This window comes from Choristoneura fumiferana, chromosome 7, assembly GCF_025370935.1.
Source record: "Choristoneura fumiferana chromosome 7, NRCan_CFum_1, whole genome shotgun sequence".
Taxonomy (NCBI): domain Eukaryota; kingdom Metazoa; phylum Arthropoda; class Insecta; order Lepidoptera; family Tortricidae; genus Choristoneura; species Choristoneura fumiferana.
In genome coordinates, this window is record NC_133478.1 from 2,426,642 (window position 1) to 2,452,070 (window position 25,429).

General features: G+C 38.0%; 1 protein-coding gene across 1 annotated transcript in view; it reads left to right on the forward strand.

Annotated features, from left to right (window-relative positions):
• sdt (MAGUK p55 family member stardust) overlaps positions 1-25,429 on the forward strand; it is a 233,774-nt gene that overhangs the window by 191,226 nt on the left and 17,119 nt on the right. The window contains 1 exon segment of the mRNA XM_074089810.1: positions 19,464-19,665. Within this exon segment, the coding sequence (XP_073945911.1) occupies positions 19,464-19,665 (202 nt within the window).

Consider the following 25,429-nt stretch of genomic DNA (forward strand, 5'->3'; position numbering starts at 1 on the left):
AATTCAACTTAGTGGATTATATTCTCACGGTTCACGCGGAAGAGTCGTGAGTAAACACCAGTAACATAAACAGCACAGGAAGCACCGGCCAAGTGCGAGACGGACTCGCACATCGATGGCTCCGTACAATTTTTTAGGTGCATATCAAAACATATGCTTTAAAGGACTCTACTTATCAAAATCGGGTGTTAGCAGAGTCCTACTACTGAATAAAAATGTGGGTTTTTTTGTTGATTGCGTTTTATTATTACTATATTATTTGCTGTTGTAACGTAGCGGCAATGGAAAACCCATCAATCTAATATTATAAAATTCTCGTGTTACCACAGAGTTTGGTTCACACAGTGTTTGTAAGCAAACTCCTCCGAAAAGGCTTGACCGATTTTATGTTTTTTTTTGTGTATATTCGGTAGGTCTGAGAATAGGTCGTAAACTATTTTTCATAAATTCTACGTGGACGGACTCGCGGGCAACCGATTATTTATACATTTCAGCTTTCTATTTATTACGGGTTGTTAAAATACAGCCTGCGATGGCATGCAAAAAAAGAATCTACTCTAGACTAGCGAGAGCCTAGATGTAGACACTATTCAATACCGAAATCGAGGTCAATCTCACAAAGTATTTTTTTAAACGCTTCTGCACTGGTATATTTAATTTAACACGTTAATTATTTATAATAACTTCGAAACCAGCACAGGGAGTCGAGTGTACAAAGCAACATAAAAACCACTTTAAGAATAAAGTGCTAGTTAACTTTAAAGTGTAAAAAAAGTCGTAACTGTTACGTTACGCTTTGTTCCGAGTTTTACAAATAAACAACTTTAACATTCATCTGTCTCTTGAGATAATATTTCGTGATAATACTGGTTTGGGATATAAATTTTATATTATGCTACGAACAGACTTATGTAGACTTAATTTCTACTTGTGAGATCCTATTATTGGCATTATGTACTATAAATAAGTTTATTCTGTAAGGCTTGGTTCTCCGAAAATAAAAAATAATTCTGTTACTGAAATCGAAGCTATGCTTTTAAGTATTTAATATGTTTACAGTTTGAATATAAACAATTTTTTTGAGTACTCAAGCTCTTTGTGAGTTTATTTGTCCATGTTTCATTACAGAATTCTGCCACTACCAATGGATACTTGTACATTTGTCTAGAAGGTGTTAATTAAATAAACAACTGAAAATCTCAGACACTACAACAGGCCCAACAGCTCTTTTTTATTTAAAAATACTTGTCAGTTGCGCTTTGCGCTTCGCCGTTAGAAGAAAATGAAACTAACAGAAACACAGCCGGTATTCAATTACCTAAATAGTATGCAACCTCGCTAAAACATTTAATTGGCGTATGCTGCATTCGCTTTAAACTGGTCACAGTGAAAGAATAGATTTAAAAAAACACAACCCTCTTTAAAATATGGTGTACCTAGTTGATTCTACTCTCGATTCTGAACGAACGTTTCAGCAGGCCTACTACGAAACTCGAAGTTCGTGTCGTGTGGTCCCTCTCGCTCTCGTATTAAATAGTATAAGTGTCAGAGGGACCGCACGACACGAACTACGATTTTCGAGTTTCGTAGTAGCCCTGCTGGTCTTCCGTTATTTAATAATAACCTTTTATGTTTCCTATAGGTCTTATGAAATAGTTTGCTTTACCTACATAGAGAGTGCAATGGACGGGTCCTTCTTATCTCAGCGTGCGATTAGCTGTGGTCTGTACGTATCCTAACTGAACCGTTTAGTCGTGATAGCCTTAATCTAGTTTTCTGCCACAGTTACTTCGAGGTTGCAGTCGATTCCGCGACCACTTCGACTTCTTTAGTACATTTCTTGCTAAACTATTTGCACTTTTACTTACGTACATTATCAATGCGAATGTCTCTGTCTCTCCTCTATATGTTATTTCTTCAGGCTTAAACCCGGCGAATCGATTGAGATGAAATAGAGTATGGTAGCAGTTTGGGACCCTGAACAGAACATAGGTTCGCAAAACTTAAATACATAGTTCACGCGTTTGTCATTTGTTGCCAATGACAGTGACAATTTGAATCTGTCAGATTTCTTTTTTTAGCATAGTATTGGGTTGTAACGTGGCGCTCCGGCGGGGAGTCGAACCCCGGTCTCCCGCAGGACAGGCGAGGGGATTGACTGCCACGTTAGATTGCAAAACGTACCGTGGCACCTTCGCGCCGCGCTAACATTAGCCTACGATCCAGGTGCGGCTGCGCACTGAGGGTCTGGAGGCTTTCTATACTCGGACTAGCTCAGGGGTCTAGGTCAGGGAGATGATGTAAACACCGATTTGATAATACACAATACTGAGGGCTTTTATGCCTGTTTATTGATAACTAGTAAACCTACACCTTAAATACTAAATCACTACTTAAACTACGGCGAACTTAACCTACGGTTATTCTGTCCACGCTACCACTGCGCGAGAACGATCGCACCGCGGCGGCGGGACAGTGTTTAGTAAGGACGGCACGGACGGTTATTCACACCACGCTACCACTGCGCGAGGTCGATCGCACCGCGGCGGCGAGGCGGTGGTTAGTGGATACGGGATGGACGGCGGGTCTGGCCACGCTCCACTGCGCGAGGTAGATCGCACCGCGGTGGCGGGTCAGTGTTTAGTACGGATGTACGGGCGGTTATCCTCACTCCGCTACCACTGCGCGAGGTCGATCGCACCGCGGCGGCGAGGCGGTAATTAGTAGGTACGGGAGGCTAGAGGGGGTTAGCGGGGAGAGGAGGAATCAGAGGGGGCGTCACTCGACGGCCCCACACGTCCAGCCAGGCTGGCGCGAGAGATCGCACCGCTCCGGTCTAGTCGCGTCGGAGGACGCCGGGCACTGCCGCTCTCGGCGGCGCGGCGCGGTTATATACTATCGCGGGGTATGGTGCGGTGCGCGGGCGGCGGCGGGGGCGGCGCTGCAGTGTTGTAGCGCACGGTCTGGCTCGCGGGTGTCGGTAGCGGTGGCGTCAGCCTGGCGCAGTGTTGTAGCCGCACGTTCCTTGACTCGTGACGGGTTCCCTCGTCACAGGGTATTTTAACAGATATAACCAGTGCCATCTACGAAGACGCGTCATTTTGACAAAATAAGACATTAATGACATTGTAATAAGAAGCACGGCACGCGTCATCGTGAATGACTCTACCTATAGTCGGGTTAGTTTGAATACTCCTGTAAATGTTATTCAAGTTTTTTTTTAACTCTGGTTGAGAAATGTTTTCTTTCATTGACCAATGTTCAAATTGTATTGCGTTCAAGGCGTCACTATATAATATACTACATTTTGAATCAGAAATTCAAATTAATACACTTAAATACGTTTGCAAATGTCGTTCGGAAATCGAAACAAAAGATCGGTTTTCTTTTTCTTTCTAATTTGAATCTTCATGAAACGAAGAATACCGCTAAACCCCAAACTATATTAACATTCTGATTGTACTGTACTTTGAACTACAAAGATATATCGATACTGCACTGCCATAGTTAAAAAATATGTATAGGTACACGACTTTATATTTGTACCTTCTCAGATGAGTGGTTCAGTCAAAGTAACCTGCTTTGTTACTAAAAATACCAAAGCCGCGGACGGATGGACAGACAGACAGGCATGGCGAAACAACAAAGGTTCCGTTCTTGCAATTTTGGCTCCGGAACTCTAAAAACACCTGGTATTTTAGATACCTTATAAATCCGATCTTTGTAAGTACTCCTTTCACCTTCCCCACAGCGTTATCATTTAAAATGGCGCTCAAAACTCTATAAATCAACAGGCACCTCTGAATATTTTAATTGGAATACCTTAATTCCTATTCGGCTAGCATTACGGTTTCCAAACAAGAGTTGAAATTACGCTAATGTCCGGCCGATTAGTCCGGGTTAATGGAATTTCGGTGAAGGTATTCGGTGGCACGATCTGCCATCGTTTGGTCAGCAATAAACGGCGTGGCTTTAGAAGAAGTCGCCGAGTTACTATGTTAATAAGCTTTTCATTTCTTTTATTTCGTTAATAAGTAACTTAAGTAGCTACTTAAAAAAAATGTGCTATTGCATACGAGTAAGTTTCGCTCTATCCTTGTAAGTCTTGACAATTATTAGTGATTTTGAAATGTATCGTGATTTTGGAAATTATTTATATAAATTTAAAGTTTTCATTTCATTGATAAATATGTACTCCACGTAGTACACACTCGGCAGTTGTCCTAACAATTGATTTGTACTTTATAAAGTAAATAATACACGAGGACTTACTTTACGAGGCTACGTTTAGCTTCAGTGTGCAAGGTTTAACTAATTTTAACAAAAACATTTCAAGCGATAACTCTTTATTCAATCCAGAAAACACTTTACCAGTGCCACCGTAGTAATGAACACCTCGTGAACTTTACGCCGACGTTAACGCGGTTTTCATCTCTCTTCGCCCTCCCACTGGCAGCCGCGTAATACTTAATGAGCCGGCAATGGAACCCGTCCATTATTCACGCCCGAGCGGTAATGCGAATGAGGCAGTTTAATATTTGATTTGACATTATCTTGCTGTGGATTGCTTTCCTTTTTCCAGGGAGGCAGTCAAGTGGTTGGGAGATTGCAACCGTTTGGAACTTTGGAAACTTTAGATAGGTACCTTAAACATCAGTTTTAAGGTTTTATTTTACTACTATAGCTGAAATTATGTATGTGAACTGAATGTATTTTTTGACATTTTGGCGCTTCCCTTTACGTCGTCTAGTCGTTTCAGTACCTTTTAATTCACGTAGGTTCAATTTAGAATATGCACCCAAAATTTTATTTAAGTAATTTCATCTCATGGCGGGTGCTTTAGAACATTCCAGATTTGTTTAAAATCACGTCCTTCCTTGACATTTCAATTCAAAATCTACCTCTAAAATTTGAACCTGTTTGTCTTAGAATTCTTAACCAACCTCACAAACTTGTCTCAAAACAATTCGGGTAGGTAAGGTAAACTAGGTTATTACAAAGCACGCCTGGCATGCCTGTGGTCGCTGAGCAACGATGTTGGTAATTTAATGCTCCCAAGAGCTCCCTTAGTGCGGTAACTTGAATAAAATTGTCACACACATTATTCTGAAGCCTCTTCTATTGGAATTAGTCTAATGATATCAGGCAGGACGGCTAGAACACCTGCTTTTTGTCGTAGTTTCTGCTGTACCATTTGAATGAAGACTCTTCTGTCGCTTCATCCATCAAGTAGACAGTGTTAATTAAATCAGGAAATATAGATATAATCATCATCGTCATTATCATACCAGCCGTACGACGTCCACTATTGGACACAGGCCTCCCCGATAGACCTCCAGTTGCTTTGGTTGGAAGCGGTTGCATCCATTAACCAGGTCATCCTTCCATCTCATTGGTGGACGTTCTGCTACGCTTGCCGATCCACGGTTTCGATTCGAGACTGCGGAAAATATAATAATTCCAGAAAATATATCTGGGTATTCTTTAAGCCCAAAAAAGGAATCTAGCAACTATGATTGAAAGTTTTTTTTTCAATAGTTTGTTTTGTATCCGTGTCAGCCCTCTAATGTCACTCGTACGCGACCTACCTCATCGTATTCTAGGCCTGCTTTACATAGGAATCTAGCCCTGCCCGTATCCACCTAGGCCACCTGTCGGTCACCTGGCCAATCCCACGTTTATTTTAACCTTATGTTGCTAGGCTACCTCATTACCCCTTATAATTAAATTGCGTTGAAAGATGATATCGAACGATGTCTAATTGACTTTCAGAGAGAAAATACACGGGTGCATGCATCTAAACAAAACCTTTAGATTTTGAAAAACTTTTAGGAGTCGTAAATACTTATCTACATCAATGAACTAAAAGAATTTCCTTGCTCACCCGCGACGTTCTCAAAATAATCCATAAAAATATCTGCCATTATTTTGAGTCCATGAATGGCAGATATTTTTATGGATTACTTTGAGAAGGTCGCGGGTAAGCAAGGAAATTCTTTTAGTTCATTGAAATGGACCTCCGAAAAGTAACGCTAAGCTCATGGTAAATTTTAAATATGATTTCGCAAATAGAGTCCCAAAAGCTTAAAGGTGTGAACCCGAGCTTGAATCTACGGAATCTGTTTGAGAGACCAAATTCCAACAACTAGGCTACCAGCACTTTTTTTATCGGAATCAACCTTACACAACTCCGTAAATGTATGAAAGTCGTTACAACCTTTATTAACCCCCGACGCAAAAAGAGGGGTGTTATAAGTTTGACCTCTATGTGTGTCTGTGTGTGTGTCTGTCTGTCTGGGTTCTTAGACATGTTTCATCAAAATCGGTTCAGCTGTTTTTAAGATATTGAACTTTGAAGTGACAACGTCGGGGGTTTTCCAACTTTCTGTTGGTTAGGTTAGTTGTAAAACATTCACACTTTTGCTTTCACGAACGTTTCTGGAGTGTTATCCATACCTCACACGATATAAAAAGTTAAAACACAAAAAACACGGATCTCACAAATTGCTGCTAGGAAACGCTACGCTAGCCTATATTTAATTAACTGAGTTGCTTAGTAAGACTTGATGACGTCTTCAGAGTTTTCCTGTATGTTTAATTCCTCTGCTATTTTGAATTTCGCTCACTCCTGCGAGATCTAGTTTAATAATATAAATAGCCGAACTTTCCAGAATGAGCAATAACGAAGCAGCTTTGTTTAATGCATCGCTTGATATTTAATTATGTGTTTTCAGACGTGCGTTTAATTTATTAAGTGGAAAGGTAATTAACTCGTGAAGGGATTAATTGGTTGAGGCTTTTATATTTTTCACTTGCCTACCTACTTGCTAACTAGTGTTAAGTGAAACTGCCGGTGCTGTTGAGAATATAGGGCGAAAAACGTACGCTACAAGCTTCCATGTTACTTGCTACGTTGGTTCGTGTTTGTTTGTTACGGTCTTCTTGCAAGTCAGATTTTGCCCACTTCTGTTGATCAGATTAACTAGAAGTTTTTTTACAGGCACAGCACCAATATCTGACACAACAAAGCGTGCATTAATTATCTGTTACGACTCAGAACGTGTCAGATATTTTAGCAACCTCCCCTGTGCTAGATATGAATGCTTCTATTTAAAATAAACTGACATAAATTGTCGCATGTCTCATTGGAATATCGTCCAAATTATCGTAATTTTCAGAAACATCACACGATCATAACGAAACAACCAAAATTTTAACGCATCTGTTTGATGCTACATTTAGCGCATCTATTATAATACGCCCCCTGCATGGTATATGTAGCTGCAGCAGCCTATATATCTCGCCTTATCGTCATCACAACGAGCAAAGCAATATCTGGCGTGACAAACCAGATAGCCGCTCTCTGATAACAAAACCTAGTCCGCGCACACTTTGCTTAACACTAGCACGCGTTCACTTTAAAAAATAAAAAGAGAACATGGTTCTTTTCGGCGGGGACCGTTGACGTTCCCGAATGTTGCCAGTGTTAAAAATTCAGTGTCAAAATGGCGAGGGTTTTCAGCAGTTTAAATGTGTTCTTGTTAGAACCATCGAAATGCTGCATAACTGTGGACAGGTTGAAGCAGTTTTGTTTATGCCGTAAATTGGACAGTAATGAGGTAATTTTAAAATTAATTATCCTAGTGCGAGGCGAGACTCAATTATGACAAAAGAGTGTTCTGTTTGTATTAAAATGCTTTGTCTCTCTGGGATAATGAAATTTCCAACGGTTGTCTGCGAGGTCCAGAACTATCTTTGTTGCGTCTAAGTGTGTTGTTAGTCTGAAAACAGCGCTGAATCTTGTCTTGATTGTGTTATCTTCTTTTGTATTTAATTCAATTGTTACATTCAGTATGAAACATGAACATTTTTCATTAAATTGTCCGACTTATCTTAGGGTTTTTGCTCTTTTTCTTTGCTTTATTGTGACAATAAACACAAACAATTAAAATGTATTACAAAGGTTTCTAGCAAAAAAAACTGTACTGAAACCTTGGATTATTTAAGAGATCGACCGTTCCATTGGTTTGTCAGTCGTTACTACGCACCTGGGTGGGTAAAAACAAGTCGCGATCGCATTCTCGCGTACCCGCTGTTTAACAGATGGTCTCTTGCGCACCTCTCATTGAAGTGTTTACCCGATGGAGTTTTTGCCGGTGGTAGGATCTTGTGCAAGTTCCGTCCAGATCGCTTCCATCAATTTACTTATTAACACTGCCAAGCAGCAGTGCTTGCGCTGTTGTGTCCCGTCGCGGATAGTAAAAGAACCAATGGTATTACAGAGATAGGAGCTGTTCCATCGTAGTTCTTTTCGCGGACACCTCATATGTAAACCTTTGGTGTTGCGGGTGTGCATGGGTGATATTCACTTATCAGGTGACCCAAAAAACTAGTTAATTTTGACGGTGATCGAATTGAGTTGGACTATGTTTTTAGGGTTCCGATTCCAAAGGAACAACATGACCTTGTTATTTTGTTTTTTTTCCGCTAAATATTAGGTACCTATAATTGAAGGGGACTCCCTCAATCTTATAGTAATGGCAATATAGACACTACACTAGTAACTAGTTTTAACTAGTAGTAATAACTAGTAACTAGTTACTCACTCTAATTATAAACATGATGTCACGGAACCCTAAGAAGTTATTTTTTCTTAATTGAATATTAATTTCATGCGCTCTGTCTGCCCGAAGGTGGGTTATTCAATCCAGATCCTAACATAGGTAGGAGTACCTATGCAGTGCTAAACTATTCATTTTCAACAGAATATTGTGAAAAAATAATTTCGCGGGCGGAAAATTGAATTGAATTTACCGTAAGATGCATAACACACACTCGATACAATCCGAACGCTGATAAGGACTCCTTATCAGTGTATCGAATGATAACATTCTCGATATTAGCCTTAGATTCTTCTTACGTTTTCTCCGAAATTAAATTGTCTTGTGCTACTTTTATATTGACGCTCTTTCTAGCAATATTTTCTTTCTCTTAATTATTTTTGTGTTGACTAATATTTTCTTTTAGGTACCTCAATATTCATTGTTGATGATTATGACGATTGTGATTAGCGAGATCTTTATATGTATACTTTATTTTTACAATACTAAGAGAGTGGCCAAATATAGCTCTGGATAGGGAGATGTGGAAGTCAAGAGGGGAGGCCTTTGCCTCGCAGTGGGACACAGCTACAGGCTAAATATAGGTAGTAATAATATTATGACGTATTTTTAAACAATCCCCTACAAAAATGGAGCATGCTATTATTATTATTATTATATAAATTATCAGGCAGAAAGTTGCAAGCAACTGATAGGTGCCTGTTCGTTGGTCAAGTATTCTTTGTATTGTTAATGTGTTGGTCTAGCCGGTTCTTAAAATGGTTCACATTCAGTGCTGAGACCACATGTTCTGGTAGTTTGTTCCATATCTTGACCACTCTGTTACATAAGAAATGTCTGCGAGGATTGTTGTGCGATCGTTCAGTAGATAGTTTAAATTGGTGGCCGCGCAGACGTGTGTTGTTACTAAGATTGAACAAGTTATGGAACTCCTGCAGGTCGTAATATCCGGTATATAAAAAAAATTAAACTGTTTATTATAAATCAGAATATCATTACAATTTTTTTATAATTACTTAGCTAATAATCTAAAGGGCGGGCGAGCCCTCATCTATAATTAAAATATAATGTTCACATATGTTTAACCTATTAATGTTTCTCTCTATTGATTATAATCTTCCATAAAGAGTTGTACCATAAATGTCTAAGGTATTTTAGCACTTTTCTCACGTTTTAAACTATGAAAAACTTAAACTTATAGCATCAGTCGTCATAACTGCTAAGCAAACAAAAATGCTAACACTTCTAAGGAAATTAAATGTTCGCGCCAATTTCTTTTTTAATTAGTGTTGCCAGTGGCAGACAGACGGTCGCGGAAATAAGTGACAGAAATGAACCAATCGGGATTTCGTCTTTGCGAAAATATACATAATTAAATTTAATCACTGAATATTTTTTTTGGGAATTCAAGAATGGTATAGAAAAAAATGAACCTTTTGTGCAATCCTTTAACAATAAACGGATTGCTTTCCTTAATATGCATTGTCATTCAAGTTGAGATAGCTTTACATTTTTTCACTACGAATATTCTTGTCAGAGGTGCCAAATGCCAAATAGATTTTGTAAAAACCGACCAGCAATCATATTTCTATTCATATTCGAAGTAGGTTGAAATATAGCTTCAGGTACATTATAGGAAAGAGCAGAGTAGCGTGTGTTCTCTTTGTGTAAGTCCGGTGACATATACAATAATCTGGCAGTGAAATGCTGATGGTTTCATCAGGATCGTCCCTGCACAACGGAACTCTTCAATGGTTAATGGCATCGACTTAAAACTTGGATATGTAGTTTGGATGAGAATGCAGTTACAGTAACAAAAAAATCTTGTTTTGAAAAGTTGAACAAAATCGTGTCATATTATAGTTGCGTCTTGGAATTAACTTTATTTTATTATTGAGTTATAACACATATACAAAATTTTAAAAATACAACTACTATCTAATCTACTTACTATTTACAAAACTTATACTAAATAGAAAATGTCTTGGAATTATTGTAGAATGGTGTCAACTATCCTATTTGTATAGTAATGTTAGACATCTTATTTTAACGTTATTGTTTCTTGTATCTTGTATATACTGCACCTGACAGATGTTACCATCTTCATACGCACGCATACGACCTTCATAGTTGTGTAACATATACGGTTAATATGTACTTATACTTTGTTGTATCATGTTTGAAATACAACATGTTTACAAGAAACTCAGAACAAGTATCGGTATAAGCGTAGCTACCACCGTAAAGGGGTAGGTATATACATATTATCGTATATATATATATATATATATATATATATATATATATATATATATATATATATATATAAAGATATGAGTTGTGATTTTACTCTTTTTGAAAACCATATTTCACCTTCACCCTTGGTTTTTTTATATCAATCTCTTCAATTAAATACCTATATTGGTTTTTTCAATTTGCAACGTTTATACTGCTTTAAGCTGAAATTATTCTTTTGCATAATAAAAATATAAGTCACTTATTTCTGAAATATCCGTGTTAATAAAAATAGTTATAGTATAACAGCGATTCGTAATGGAAAATATAATGCGCTGTTTTATCAGATATTCGGCCGATTTCGACGCTTCTATGAGTGATTGGGAAATTAATTACACATACAGTATATTTTTATTGATAAAGCGAAGCAAATCAACAGACAACAACACCTGTATTCTGTGAGTATCCCGAAAAGAGCTCTTTACATGTTCTTTTTAGCGTTCCGAAGCCAAAATGGCAAAAACGGAACCCTTATAGTTTTGCCATGTCTGTCTGTCCGTCCGCGGCTTTTCTCAGGGACTATCAGTGCTAGAAAGCTGTAATTTTGCACGGATATATAGTTAAACTATGCCAACAAAATGATACAATTAAAATTAAAAAAAAAATTAGGGTACCTCCCATAGACGTTAAGTGGGGCTGTTTTTTTTTTCTCATCCAACCCCATAGTGTGGGGTATCGTTGGATAGGTATTTTAAAACCATTAGGAGTTTGCTAAGACGATTTTTCGATTCAGTGATTAATTTGCGAAATATTCAACTTTAAAGTGCAAATTTTCATTAAAATCGAGCGTCCCCGCCCCTCTAAAATCTAAACAAGTGAGTGGAAAAATTTTAAAAAATTCAGGATAACGGCTAAGTTTGCTTGAGAATTATTAGTAGATTATGAGTAAAGCCTAAGGTATAAAATATACCTAAACTTGGGAGATTCCGTATAAAATACGAAATCCTTAGAAAAATATGACTTATTTTTTTCGTAATGGCTACGGAACCCTATTTTGGGCGTGTCCGACACGCTCTTGGCCGGTTTTTTTGATACTGCCAGAGCTTTTGGAAAGACTATCATCACTAAAAAATACGTCGCGCGTGGCTATAGAATTTAACAAATATTTTTTTTTTTGTCTTAACAAATTTCGTAGTATAACTAATTGTAAGGAGTACGTACAAATTAAATCGCTATGGTTAAAAGGGAGTCGACTAAACTTACACAATTTCTGACTATGTAGTTCACGATATCGCTTGCGAAATAATTCAAAAGGCCAAAATCGGCAACGCTTTAATTACGAAAGTATGACGAATACTCGTATGTAACTATGTTCTTTCTTCTTTATCAGTCGCTGAACAGCGTTCATCAAGACCTCGATCCGAAGACTAGAATCCATAGAGTTACATGTCAGAATTCTATTTAGTCTCACAAGATTATCTGAATCCTTGACCTACATACTATATACGGCGCATTGCATGTTATAAATAGAAACCGAGTAAACAGGAACTAATTGCAAAAAAACACGTTCGAAACGATATATACCTACTTTTACAAGAATAACGTGACTGACTAACGGATAACACACAGCCTAAACCACTGTTAGCTAGAGACTTGATATTTGGTAGATATATTTCTTGGGGATATAGAGTTGTTCATAGAAAGAGTTTTTAGAAATTTGATATGGAGTATGACTTTTAGCTTTCCACGGGGAACACTCGGGTGTACGTCATTTGTTTTGTTTGAAAGCGTATCTTGTATGGTGTAGGTATTTAGTTTGGTCTGGGCATTTGTTAATTTATATGGCAGTGGAGGAAATCGAGTTCTGCATGAAAACACATGTGATATGGCACAGTCGTAGCCGTCTTGCACGTGAGTTTGCGGAGTAGCTAATCATCAACAGCCAAACGAACGGTCAATTAAACAGTGATTATAAAAGTATATCGTCAGTGCAACAAAAATGAAAACACGATTGTTATGAAATGACATTTCAAAATGGCGCCACATACAAACCGGATAAACCGTTAGCGTCGGATCTATAGATCGTGATCCATAGATCATGGTGTCGTCATCGCCGCGCGCGCAAGCTCGCTCGCAACATGACGTCGATCCGGAGAGAATAAAAGCGTACTCTGTGAGTATTTGTTTATTTTCGTGCGTATTTTTTGCTGTGAGTGAATGAATGAACGGTTCATGGTCTAGTTACTAACTAGAATAACCAAGGCAGATTAGCAGTGAACTAGCAAAGTAATGTTTTTGGAAAACGAGAATGCGAGCGAACAATGTCATCGTCAACGTACAACCAACGGCAAGGCACCGACTCGGTACAATATTAGCGTGCGGATGGGTCTAGTTAATATGTAGGGAGTTTTCAAAAAAAAGTGTACACTTTTTTTAATTTCGTAGACTGAATGCGAAGCTAGAGTTTTATCCGCTCAGTTATGTTAAATGCAAGAGAGCACTCCGAACAGCCCTACAAAACATATCATACGAAGATACAGAGAAGTTATTGACTGTTGTGAAATAATGTTTATTATAGATTTATGTATATCGCTTTGGCTAAGTAAAATAGTCATATCACTAATAGTGTAATTTACTAGTTATTATGAACCTAATTTGTTTTAAATTCTGCAGTGTGAATAATTAAGATGAACTTTTTGATCTATTTTAGCCTGAAACACAGGGAATCCTAGTTCAGGCACACGTTTATATGCCCTAGTATATCCTATTGTATATTTAAATAATAATTACCGTGTACAATGTTATATGAATAAAATATTTGTATTTTTTTTTGTATTTTTGTATGGAAAATAATAAATAAAATATGGTTTTTCCTACTCAGAATCAAGAGCACAATCGATTCCGATAGATTAAAAAAATGACAATGTTGAAAACGCCCTACATATTAACTAGACCCATCCGCACGCTAATATTGTACCGAGTCGGTGTCTTGCCGTTGGCTGTACGTCGACGATGACAATGATCGCTCGCATGCTCGTTTTCCAAAAACATTACTTACTCGTACATTACTACTATTTACTACAAAAGAATGGTAACACTTTTTTTTTAAAACGCTCAAAAAAATCAAAAACAGTGATGACTTCGCGGACGCCGTTCGTTTAGCGGGTATTTATAGGTACTTAACCCTTTTTTAGGGTTCGTTAGGTACCTCAGTGGGCGAAACAGAAACCTTATAGGATCGGTTTGTTGTTCTTCCGTCAGTCCGTCGTCTGTCAAAACGTTTTTCCTCAGGAATGCTGGCGGTATCAATCTTATATTAATATCAAATAATCAGGTCTACTACCCTTTGAAACAGTGAAAAATTTAAGCTTCTATATTATTTAAACACAATCTCGGAAACTTGAATTTTTAAGTAAGCTTTCCTGATAAAAAGGGTATCGGGAGACGGACGACAAAGTGATCCTATAAGAGTTCTGTTTTCTCCTTTGAGTAACGGAATTCTAAAATAGAACACTCTATGAAATGAAAACGTTGCCTTTAGCATAATGCAGTATGACAGTTTGTTTTAAATTTAACTGAGTTGTTTGGAATGGAGTTCGTTACGGCCTACTGGGAAATAAAGGGGTTTGCCTGGGAGTTAACAAAACAAAAGGATATAGATTGACAATATGTACTTTGTTAATTTATATAAACATGCCCAATATCATTTTTTTTGCTTTCGGCGTCGAGACTCTAGGTCCTCAAACTAATTAATTTAGTCATGAAATTTGTTATGTAGATAGCTGGACATCTGGAATAACACATAGGCTACTTTTTATCCCGATATTTCCACGGGATAGGGATAAAATCTCGAAATAACAACTGCTGGGTTTAGAGTCATGAAATTTGGTATGGGTGTTTTAATTTAACGTCAATGAAAACCACGATGTAATTTTAGGGAATTCCCACGAGAATTTAATAAAATCCCGGAATTTCAATTCAACTGCTGTATCTAATGCTTTACGCGTGCGAATCCGCGGGTAAACGCTAGTACGATATAAGTAACTAACTGTTGACCGCGACTTCGTTTGCGAGGAACGAATACGATAGGCCTGTTTCACCACTGTCGACTAACTTTAAGTGTCAGATAAAAGTAATGTCGTCTTGGTTTATTCGGACAAAACAAACAGAGACGGCATCACTGATATCCTTCACTTAAAGTTAGTCGACGTGGTGAAACAGGCCCTAAAAGCACAAGACGCTATAGCTTATGTCATTAGCAAGAGTTAGGCACTGTTTTTATACCAGATTCACACGATTACGCTAAACAATATGGCTTCTAATAATAGATTGCAAGTTGCTAAACAAACTAGGCTTATTGAAACATTACGTGAACTTTGTTGGGGCCACAAAGCAGAGGTTTTCCACACTCAGCCAGGACCGGCCTTAGCCATCTAGGCGCCCCGGGCGAGTCATGCCTTTGACACCCTTTTAAATATGCTAAGCCAGGGTTTCTCAAAGTGGGGTACGCGAACCCCTAGGGGTTCGCTATTCGACGGTAGGGAGTTCGCGACAACTTTTCCTTGATGGTGACTGTAAGACTGGCAAGATGATTAAGTTTGGTTTTTGGAGTCTTTTGTATTTTATATTTCAACTCAAAATTTGTTACTTATTTGTTTGTTATTTGTTGTTGTTTGTTTCAGTTTGTATTTTCGTTGGCAAGATGATTCTTTTCTTACTTTATTGAAATAAATAATATACATTATATTATGATGACAATTGAAATATAAATAACAGCCAATTTTATTACTATCTTTGGGGGGGTTTGTGGTAGGGTTCGCTGTCGTCTAGAAACTATAACAGGGGTACGTGGAGCCATAAGTTTGAGAAACCCTGTGCTAAGCGACAAAATGACAGGTTGTGTTTGTTAGACATAGAATAGTCATACTTATTGTTACGAGATGAATCTATAAAAGTTTATACGCTGAGTCTAGTTTTCCTTTAGATCGATAAAAGTGGGTATTTAAATAAGTGGTTAAGTAGAGCTGGCGCGCGAGGCGCCCTGTTTACAGCATATATTATGGTAGCATGGTGAACGGCTGTGTTGCTCTGAGGATGAACTTCGGTTGAGTTCGAAACGCGTCCGTGTAGTGTAGTGGTGGTGATAGATGGGTTAGTGTGATTTTTGTGTGTTCTTACAGCGTGGAGGTGGAGCTGATTGAACACATATTTGTTGCATAGACGTAGAGCTATCATAATAAGGTCGCGAGTGAGCAGAGTACCTAATTGTTTTTAGTTCATTGATATGGACCTCTGCAAAGTAACGCCTGTTTTTTTTTATAAATTTTAAACCATTACGTCGTCTTTAGGGTTCCGTGCCCAAAGGGTAAAAGCGGGACCCTGTCACTAAGACTCTACTGTCCGTCCGTCTGTCACCAGGCTGAATCTCATGAACCGTGCTAGCTTGATTATGTATTTCTGCTGCCGCTATAACAACAAATACTAAAAATAGAATAAAATTGATATTTAAGGGGGGCTCCTATACAACAAACGCGATTTTGTGCCGTTTTTTGCTCGATATTAATAACGGCATCTTGAAATTCGGCGCTTGATATATTCATAGAATATTTAGTCGTATATTCACTTTAAAAATAAATAATTAAATTTAATTTAAATAAATATTTAAGGGGGGCTCCCATACAACAAACTTGTTTTTTTGCTAATGTCTAATGTTGTACCTATATGTTGGTACAGAACCTTTCGTGCGCGAGTCCGACTCGCAATATGGCCGGTTTTATTTATAAAGCATGCGCGCACTGTATGGCCTCGCGATCGAGCCGTGCCTTGCCAATACTTAATGCGCTTGAGCAAGTCGTTACAACATGCCATGTGTTAGACGACGTCAGACAACGCCGTAGTGCTCGTGAGATAGAAACCTTTTAAAACTATGCCAAAGTCAAATAAACTGACTTCGAAGAAAGGAAAAGGTTCCCTGTTCAGATTATTCGAAGTAGCTCTTTTGACAGTACAAAGAAGGAAAATTATTAGCATGAAAAGAATAGAACTAGAGAAACTAGTGCGAGTAATCCCCCAGTTCGTCGGATTTTTACATGCATGTCTACGATTACCTATTCAAAGATAGGTTAAGAGTAGTCTTTTGGTGGGGTACCTAATTGACACTTAATTCTCTTCTTTTTTTTATTCGACTGGATGGCAATCATGCAAGTGGGTCTCCAGATGGTAAGAGATCACCAACACCAGGGGCATTGCAGATCTTTTGTCAGTCTTTTGAGTTCTGGATATTAGGAGCCGTTAACGTTCTTTGATTTGGTTGGAGTAATTTAATATCGGTTATCCTTTCCTCCTTTAAATTCCTTCTAAACTATTTAAACATATATATATATACATATCGTTCCCAATTTGATAACCCTGTCATTTTTCTTCTTCTTATCACATCAGGTTTTAACAAGCATATCTTTTCCCCACCCAGTTGTACCTTTTTGTCCAAATTACGCTCTTTCCATTCTTCTCCAGCATTACATCTCAAAAACTTCCTACTATCTCAATATCTCTCTATGATTAGATTGGGATTCTGGAGGAATCTAACAACTCTAAATCTAACAAATATTATAAGGATAAGAAATTATAAATTAGTATACATAAGCTAACTTTTCTAATTTTCACAATGGATAGCAATCACATTTGAGTTGGAGATTCATAATAATTAGCTTGATTTTTATACTTTACAAAGTATATAGGTACGCTACGCGTGAACCTACGAGGAATGCAAAATCTCAGACCAACGTACTATCCCCAGATTTCTATCTGTCTTCGTCTCTGAATGGTATTAAAGCCAATATGAATCGTGTTTCGGTCACGGTCATATAACCGGTGCGATTCTACCATCGCTATGATATCATCGTTGCCATGGCTACCGGCCATGTTGCTTGCGCGTGCGCTCCGTACGTGGCTGTGTGATACATAGTAAACATTTTGTGTGTTAACATTTGTTTGTGAACACCTTGCAGCTATGAGGCAATCTTTTATTTGTCTACTTATCTATCTATATACCTACATATAAAAGAGTATAACGTTGACTGATTGACAGATAAACAACACGCAGTATCACAGTAGCTTGAGAGTTCAAATTCCTGGAAGGTCATAGAGGTGCACTAAGAGAGGTTTTTTCTTAGAATGAGAAGCCAGTCTTTTTAGGGTTCCGTACCTAAGTTTGCAGAAACGGAACCCTCATAGAATCGCTTTACTGTCCGTATGTCCAAGACCTTCTTTCTCAGCAAAGCGTGAAAATCAAGCTGAAGTTAATATCAAATACCTACTCAAGTTTGCTACCCCTTGGAACAGTGACAAAATCAAACTTCTAGTAAGTCAACGCAATCAAAATTTAAAGGTGTTTCCGTACAAATTTCCGGATGAATCAGTACCTATAAAGAAGCTACTTATTTACTTCCAGTTATCCTAGGAACTTGAAATTTGGTGTGAAGGTAACTCTTATAGATCAACCAATAAGAATTCTGCAAATCTTGAGTTTTTTATGTCTATGTCAGTAAACAATCTAAAATTACGACACACTGTAATTTTGCATAGGAGCAGGGCTCTGCTAACACTAGATATTCATAGATACCTACAAATTTGTACGGGACTGTCGGCGTGCGAGTCTAAATCCCACTTGTCCGGTTTATTTAAAGCCTTGGGGCACAAGCTGGTTCATGATATGAATTTAGATGATGGTGTTTACACCAACCTTAAGTTTATTGCTTCCCTTGTTACTTAATTACATGACGAATTGAAGGAACCAAATTAAACACAGCAATAACATTAATATTCATTGTTTTACGTGCGAGATAAACACAAAAGATAGGTTTTAGTACATTTATTTCGTAAATGAGAGTAATGAGACAAAATATAGCTTCTAGTTTCACGTAGGTTCTATAAAAATGTGTTAACTGAAAGTTGCTAGGTTTAGGGCATGACCATAGAGAGGGTAGGATACGAGTATAAGTTTTTTTCTATTATTAGTAGAGGGAGGAAAATGATGATGGAAAGTCATCTGCTGGAAAATGATCACCAGTATCAGAGAGTGCTACTGTCATAGGTTTTCTGGTCAAGTTTTTAAAGACTCAAGTCTTTCTATCTTTATATCGATTACTTATTCACTCTTTGCAATGCAAGTGTATTGACATTCTCAGTAACCGTTCCCGTAACTGCAGTCCAAAATACGAACTCCCCCCACGAACTGTAAGATTATTTTAAAAACTTAAAAGTTTTTTCAGTGCGTCGACGGGATTCAAACCAGCATCTCCTGGCTATAGGCCATTATGTCCTACCAACTGGACCACGGGGCTCCTGGACTACCTGAAATCTTACAACTCTAAAGTTTTCTGCAAAATATTCGTAGTCGTCCTTATTTAAAAAGTCAATCAATTTATTAACTCGTATTTGGTGCAACAGGTCTCCATTGCCATTCAGCGGAGTACCTAATGCAGCTGCTAAATTACGGGGACGTTTGAGCCGGGTACGATGCAGGGGGAGGGTTATAGGCTAGTTTTTATGACGAGGCATGTTGCGGATGAATTTAATGTATTTATTAACGTAATCCTATCTTTCCAGGAACAACTCCGGCAGCGTAAGGAGGCGGAGGAGAGGGCGGCAGCACAAAACGAGTTCCTCCGGACCTCGCTGCGAGGGTCCAACAAGCTGCAGGCGCTCGAGTCCACGCCGCCCAGCAGTGGGACCGCGTTCGTGAACGATGCCTACGACTCGTATGACGATGAGCTGGAGGGGGACCCGTCGCAGCTGTATGCGATTATTGGTGAGTAAGCTGCTATATTTTAGCCCCGTCTTCATGGTACAGTCACCAGCACAATATCTGACACAACAAGCGTGCATAAATATCTGATACCTACGACTCTATTTCTAGGGCCGGAAGGACGTGTCAGATATTTTTGCACGCTCCGCTGTGGCAGATATTAATGCTGGTGACTGTACGTGTCAACGTGTTGCTGAGCTGTTGAGTCATGTTGCCGTGTTGCCGCTTGGTGAGCGGAAACTCAGCAACACGTTGATTCAACAATGTTGCTCAGCAAAATGTTTACTTACCGATAACGAGGTTTAATGTATTTCCATGGGGAAAAGTCGGATTTCAATCGGAACAGGTACGACGGCAGCCGAATTGTCAATCAATTCTTGTATTAAATAAGTAACTTTTCGTATCCATTAATATGGAGCTTTATTATTTAGAGTCAAATGTCAAAACGGCTGTACGAAGGGTAGATACAGTCGAATGCAAAAATTGTTTACTAATGTTTCGGCGAATAACGTTTGGCAAGTTTCATTTCGCAACTTTTCATTTCCCAACTGTTTAATATTTCTGAAACTGTAAATATTTCAGGATTTTAATAAAACTAACCTAACTTAACCTAAAGGGTCTAAAATGAATACTAATGGCTCTGAAATTAATATTGAAAAATTTACTTACAGTTTTAAACTTTGCGAAATGAAAAGTTGGCAAACGTTACGTTGCTAAAAAGGCAGTACCCGTGCAAGAATAAGTTTATTTAAATACAGCCATAGGGTCAAAATATGTATACATCGAACTTATGTTAAGTAGCATAAAGTTGTAGGTGTGTAGATATTTTTGACGTCTTGGTAACGTATATATATTTATGCTTTTGACCGTACTCAAGCTAATTTGAGAGAGTACGTTAAATACGAACTTTTCCTACAAAAGACGATGGAAAATCAATATGCACTCACGTGCATGTCATTCACCTTATTATGGTGTATACTTGGGGTTGTAACAGAACTTCGCATTTGCCTCCGTAACTACGTAAAAAATTGTACACCGCCTCCGTAAAGAAGTTGTAACGGAGCGGAGGTTTATTTACATACGTTGACATTTTGTCACACAATGCGCGCGCGAAGGAGCGAATCTGGGCCGTATTAATTTTGATTATTAATGATTACATTACTAAGTTCTAGTTAGAAAGTGTACGTACGTATGTATTTATAACTTAACCACAATGAAACTGGGCAGTATTTCTGCTGGTGGAAGACTCTGACACTATTTTTGTTTCTGTTGTTCAGGTGTTCTAATGTTAAAAACAGGTGAACATAATTTATTGCTCAGAACATACCTAAGTTACGCTTGAAATCTAAGTAAAATTTGAAAACCCCTTGCAATTAATATTATTATGAACACTTAAGAAACTGGTCAAGCGCGAGTCGGAAGACGTACTAAAGGATTCCGAACAAATTTCAAAAACAGCAACAAAGAAGCCTTTCATCTTACACCTAATTTGTTCCGTATTTCCAAGAGATCATTTTCCCATAATAATCTCATCAAGGATGTAATCCGTAGGTTAATGTACGAAATTCGATACACCTACGTCCAACGCGTGGGTGTCATTGATAGACAAGCAAACAAACTTTGCCCTGGTGACCTTAATAATAATAAATTTTTAATCATCATCATTAACCCAGCCTATAGACGCCCCACTGCGGGGCACAGGCCTCCTCTCAGAATGAGAGGGCTTGGGCCGTAGTTCCCAGAGTTCCCACACGGTCGTTGTACGGATTGGGAACTTCCAGTGCGTATTGGGAAGTATTTGTTATTAAATTGAAATCGGTACCTCCCCGTGTTCCTAAAAAAAAAGGATCATGACATAAACAGATGGACGGAAGAAGTGATTATATGTACAGTGTGTTACCGGCACCCAGACTCTTTTAGGGGGGGTTAAAATAACGTATTTCTGTAACCTAAACATGACATTAATTTAGTTAATAAACTAAAATTCAGACTTTGTTAACTTTCTAAGAAAATTATATTTGCCAGCAATGTTCAGCAAAGTAAATTGACCAGTATCCAAGTATCTGTCTGTAAGAACCATTGCAATACCGTCTATCTGCCATCTTTTAGCATGATAGTTAGGTGTTATTGATTCTTAACCGTCGATATACACTTACTTGTCAATTTACTTTGCTGGCATTTATAATTTTGTTAGAAAGTTAACAAATTCTGAATTTTAGTTTATTCATTATATTAATGTCACAAAGCCACATGGTGGGTACCACATGACGGGCACCGACGGCAAGGCAGGCCGAGGCGGAGATGGCGAGATGACCTGGATGCGGAACTGAGTGAGTGGCCAAATATAGCTCTGGATAGGGAGATGTGGAAGTCAAGAGGAGAGGCCTTTGCCCAGCAGTGGGACACAGTTATAGGCTAAATATAATAATAATAATAATTAATGGCATGGTTAAGTTACAGAAATACGTTACTTTAACCTCCCTTAAAAAAGCCTGGCTGCCGGTCATACACTGTATAAAAGTTACTCCCTGTTCTCATACTAATGTCACCTTTTTCACTTTAGATCCGTGTAGTCTTTTATATATAGCATGTGATAGATCAAGCTTATAAATGTGACATAATTGTGACCCATTTGTGGAAGCGGCTGTCCACATGAGTGGCCCACAAAGGAGAAATGCCGAGAACGGTCGAATGCACGCAAAACACTATGTTATTATAAGAGTTTTATCAAACTATTTTGTCGACAAATAACTTGAAGCATGTCATAAATATACAGAGTGGGCCCTTTAACAGGGGCAAATAATTAAAACATAGATCGTACGCGTCAACTGAACGACATTTAGTTTAGCGAATGTTAAATTTGAAATAAAACTTTTTAAAAGTAAAATATGTTGTAAAAAGTATTTACTGTCATTCGGTGCAAATGGAAAATCGTCCACCTGAAACACCTTAGTGATTTTTGTTTTAAATTAATTAAAAAACCCTAATGGAATATTGTCCATTAAGTATATATTTTTTCACACCTCTCCTTCAGAAAAGTAACTTTTCCTCCCTGACGAGAGGGAGCAAAGTGCAACTTTTCTGTTCAAGGCTTTTCTAAGTGTTTTATTGCAAATGCCATTTTTTGAAGTTGACAATTGTAAAGCCACGCCATTTTTTATGCTGGTTGTTCTTAAATATTATGAAGAATATTTTTTTTTTCAAGTTTCATAATGCTCGGTGTGAAAAGTTGTATGAGCCACTCGGGAGCAAAATTATTTTCATCTTGGGCGTTAACACTTGAATCCTTCATTACGCTCTGGATTCAATGTACGCCCTCGCCGTAAATATACCATTTTGCTCCCTTGTGACACAAATAACTATTGATTTCATTTCACCAATGAAATTCATGTGGCCCTTGTTTTCTTTCCACTATTATACATTAGGTAGGTACACATACATATTGCTACTTACATTCTTAATTCTTTGAAATAAGAAGCTTGGTTGTTAAACGACATTGCCGCTCCGTACCTCGTACTTAGTATAATAAGAACACAATTTTTTTTTTGTTTTTTTTTTACATGTTAGTTAATTAAGGGGCTGTTTCACCGTCCATTGATTAGTGTTAACTGGCGGTTAGGTGTGATGCCGTCTCTATTTGTTTTGTTCGAACAGACGGAGACGGCATCACATTTAACCGTCGGTTAACGCTAATCAATGGATGGTGAAACAGCCCCTTAGTCTAACCGCTATTTACTAAAGCGGTAAGACGGGTGGGGGGGAGGCTTACGCTTGCATTTGCAGCAAATGCTGAGTCCGCTGCTTGAAGGACTGACCCTTGTATGCAGCGGACAGAGAGCACTGGAAGTATCGGGGGGAGGCCTTTGCTCAGGATTGGGCCAGAATAGGCTAAGAATAATAATAAGTAATAGCTTTAGTGTATGTTCTGTTTTTTTTTATTCATGGCAATAAATGATTTCTTAAATTGAAAATACAAACTGAAATATAGATGCACAGAAAAACCAGAAAAATAAGAACATCACTGGGAATCGAACCCAGGTCCTCAGACCACTACACACACTGTACGGAATACCGAGGACCTGGGTTCGATCCCCAGTGATGGTCTTATTTTTCTGGTTTTTCTGTGCATCTATATTTCAGTTTGTATTTTCAATTTAGGTTTTACGGGATGACCGTAAAAGTAAAAATTTGGAATTGAAATAAAAAATACAAAAAGATTCCCGAAAACCAGTCCTAAATGATTTGTTTCTTTCTTTAAATGTACTTAATTTTATAAACTACACACCAAGTGTGTATTACTTGTACCATATTGTCTTTTTACTGTTGGTTTATGTGCGTTAAATGTCAGGTATGTTATTGTATTAGCACGAGGGATTCTTTAGTTACGTGCCAATATACCTTGAACAATTGAACGCTGGAATTGTAGAAAACATACCACATTTTACCTTGGTTTCTTAAACAACAATAGTGTCATATTTATTAAGAACATCTGAAAACAGCAAAATAGTCGATATTTCCCTATACCTACAACATTGTTTGTACGGTCCCAGCCAATAGGTGTCCTAAATTGTGTTATGTTTAGGGGTACAGCATAGATAAAATAAGCATGTTTCGTCACCAAATCCTGGTTACTTAAGTATGTAGAAACACTACTAGATGTAGGTAGCTTTTAGACGCAATTCCATACAGAAAATTTGTCTACGTGAATACGTGGACATAATTTTTGTTTGCTTTAAGAAAACCTGTTTAAAAAATAGGAGCTCAAATTTTTATCATAGAGAGTGGGATTGTTTATTGAATCCGGTGTTAATTTACGGAGGTCCATGTCAATTAACTAAAAGAGGCTAAAGGTCGCGGGTGAGCAAAGAAATTCTTTTAGTTCATGGCTATTGTTGACTATGTTTACTCGTACCGCTGACTTCGACAATTGAGGGCCGATTTAAAATTTGATATTGGTTCATTTATTCAGAAAAAAACTTTGAATAAGTATACATCCGAGGTGTCATATACGTTTATCGAAATCGATTCAAATATATATATGTAATTTCATGCACATTTGATATTGTTTTATATCTGAAATAATATTCGCGGGTGAGCAAAACCCAATCAAGTTGATACCATTTTTTTAAAACGTGGAGCTCCACAAGGCAACGCCTGTATCTTACAGTAATTGGTAATTTTTTCCGATGGTTATTGAAACTCTTAGTAAATTTCATAATTATTTTGAGGCCATGTGAAAACTGGGTGAACCACTTATACCTGATGAAGTAATAACTACTTAACAGGTCTTTGTTCGAAATCTGTGCCCCGCCCCATGCCTCTTTAATACACTCGGACAATGTATCCCATTAATAATGATACCCATAACATTAGAAATGTTATTATCTTATGTTAATGTTGAGACACGATTATGTGGGTGGAATAATCTAACATTGGGCAAGCCTTAACAGGCAGAATTACGAAGTTCGAAAGCCCTAACATGGGCTAAGATTTTTCCCACGACTTCAAACCTTGAACTACGTTGATGTAAACCAGCCAGTTTTTCTATTTACGGCACAGGGTCACTAAACTGTGCTGTGGTTATGTCGTTGGATCATATTCTTTGATTGTGTGCTAAATTTGCGTCCATATTTAGCACAGCGTAGACATCAATAAGTCACGTTGACCTAAAAATGATAGGTACAAAGCGGTTTACTAATGTTTAGGCGAATAACGTTTGGCAACCTGTTTCATTTCGCAACTTTTCATTTCCCAACTGTTTAATATT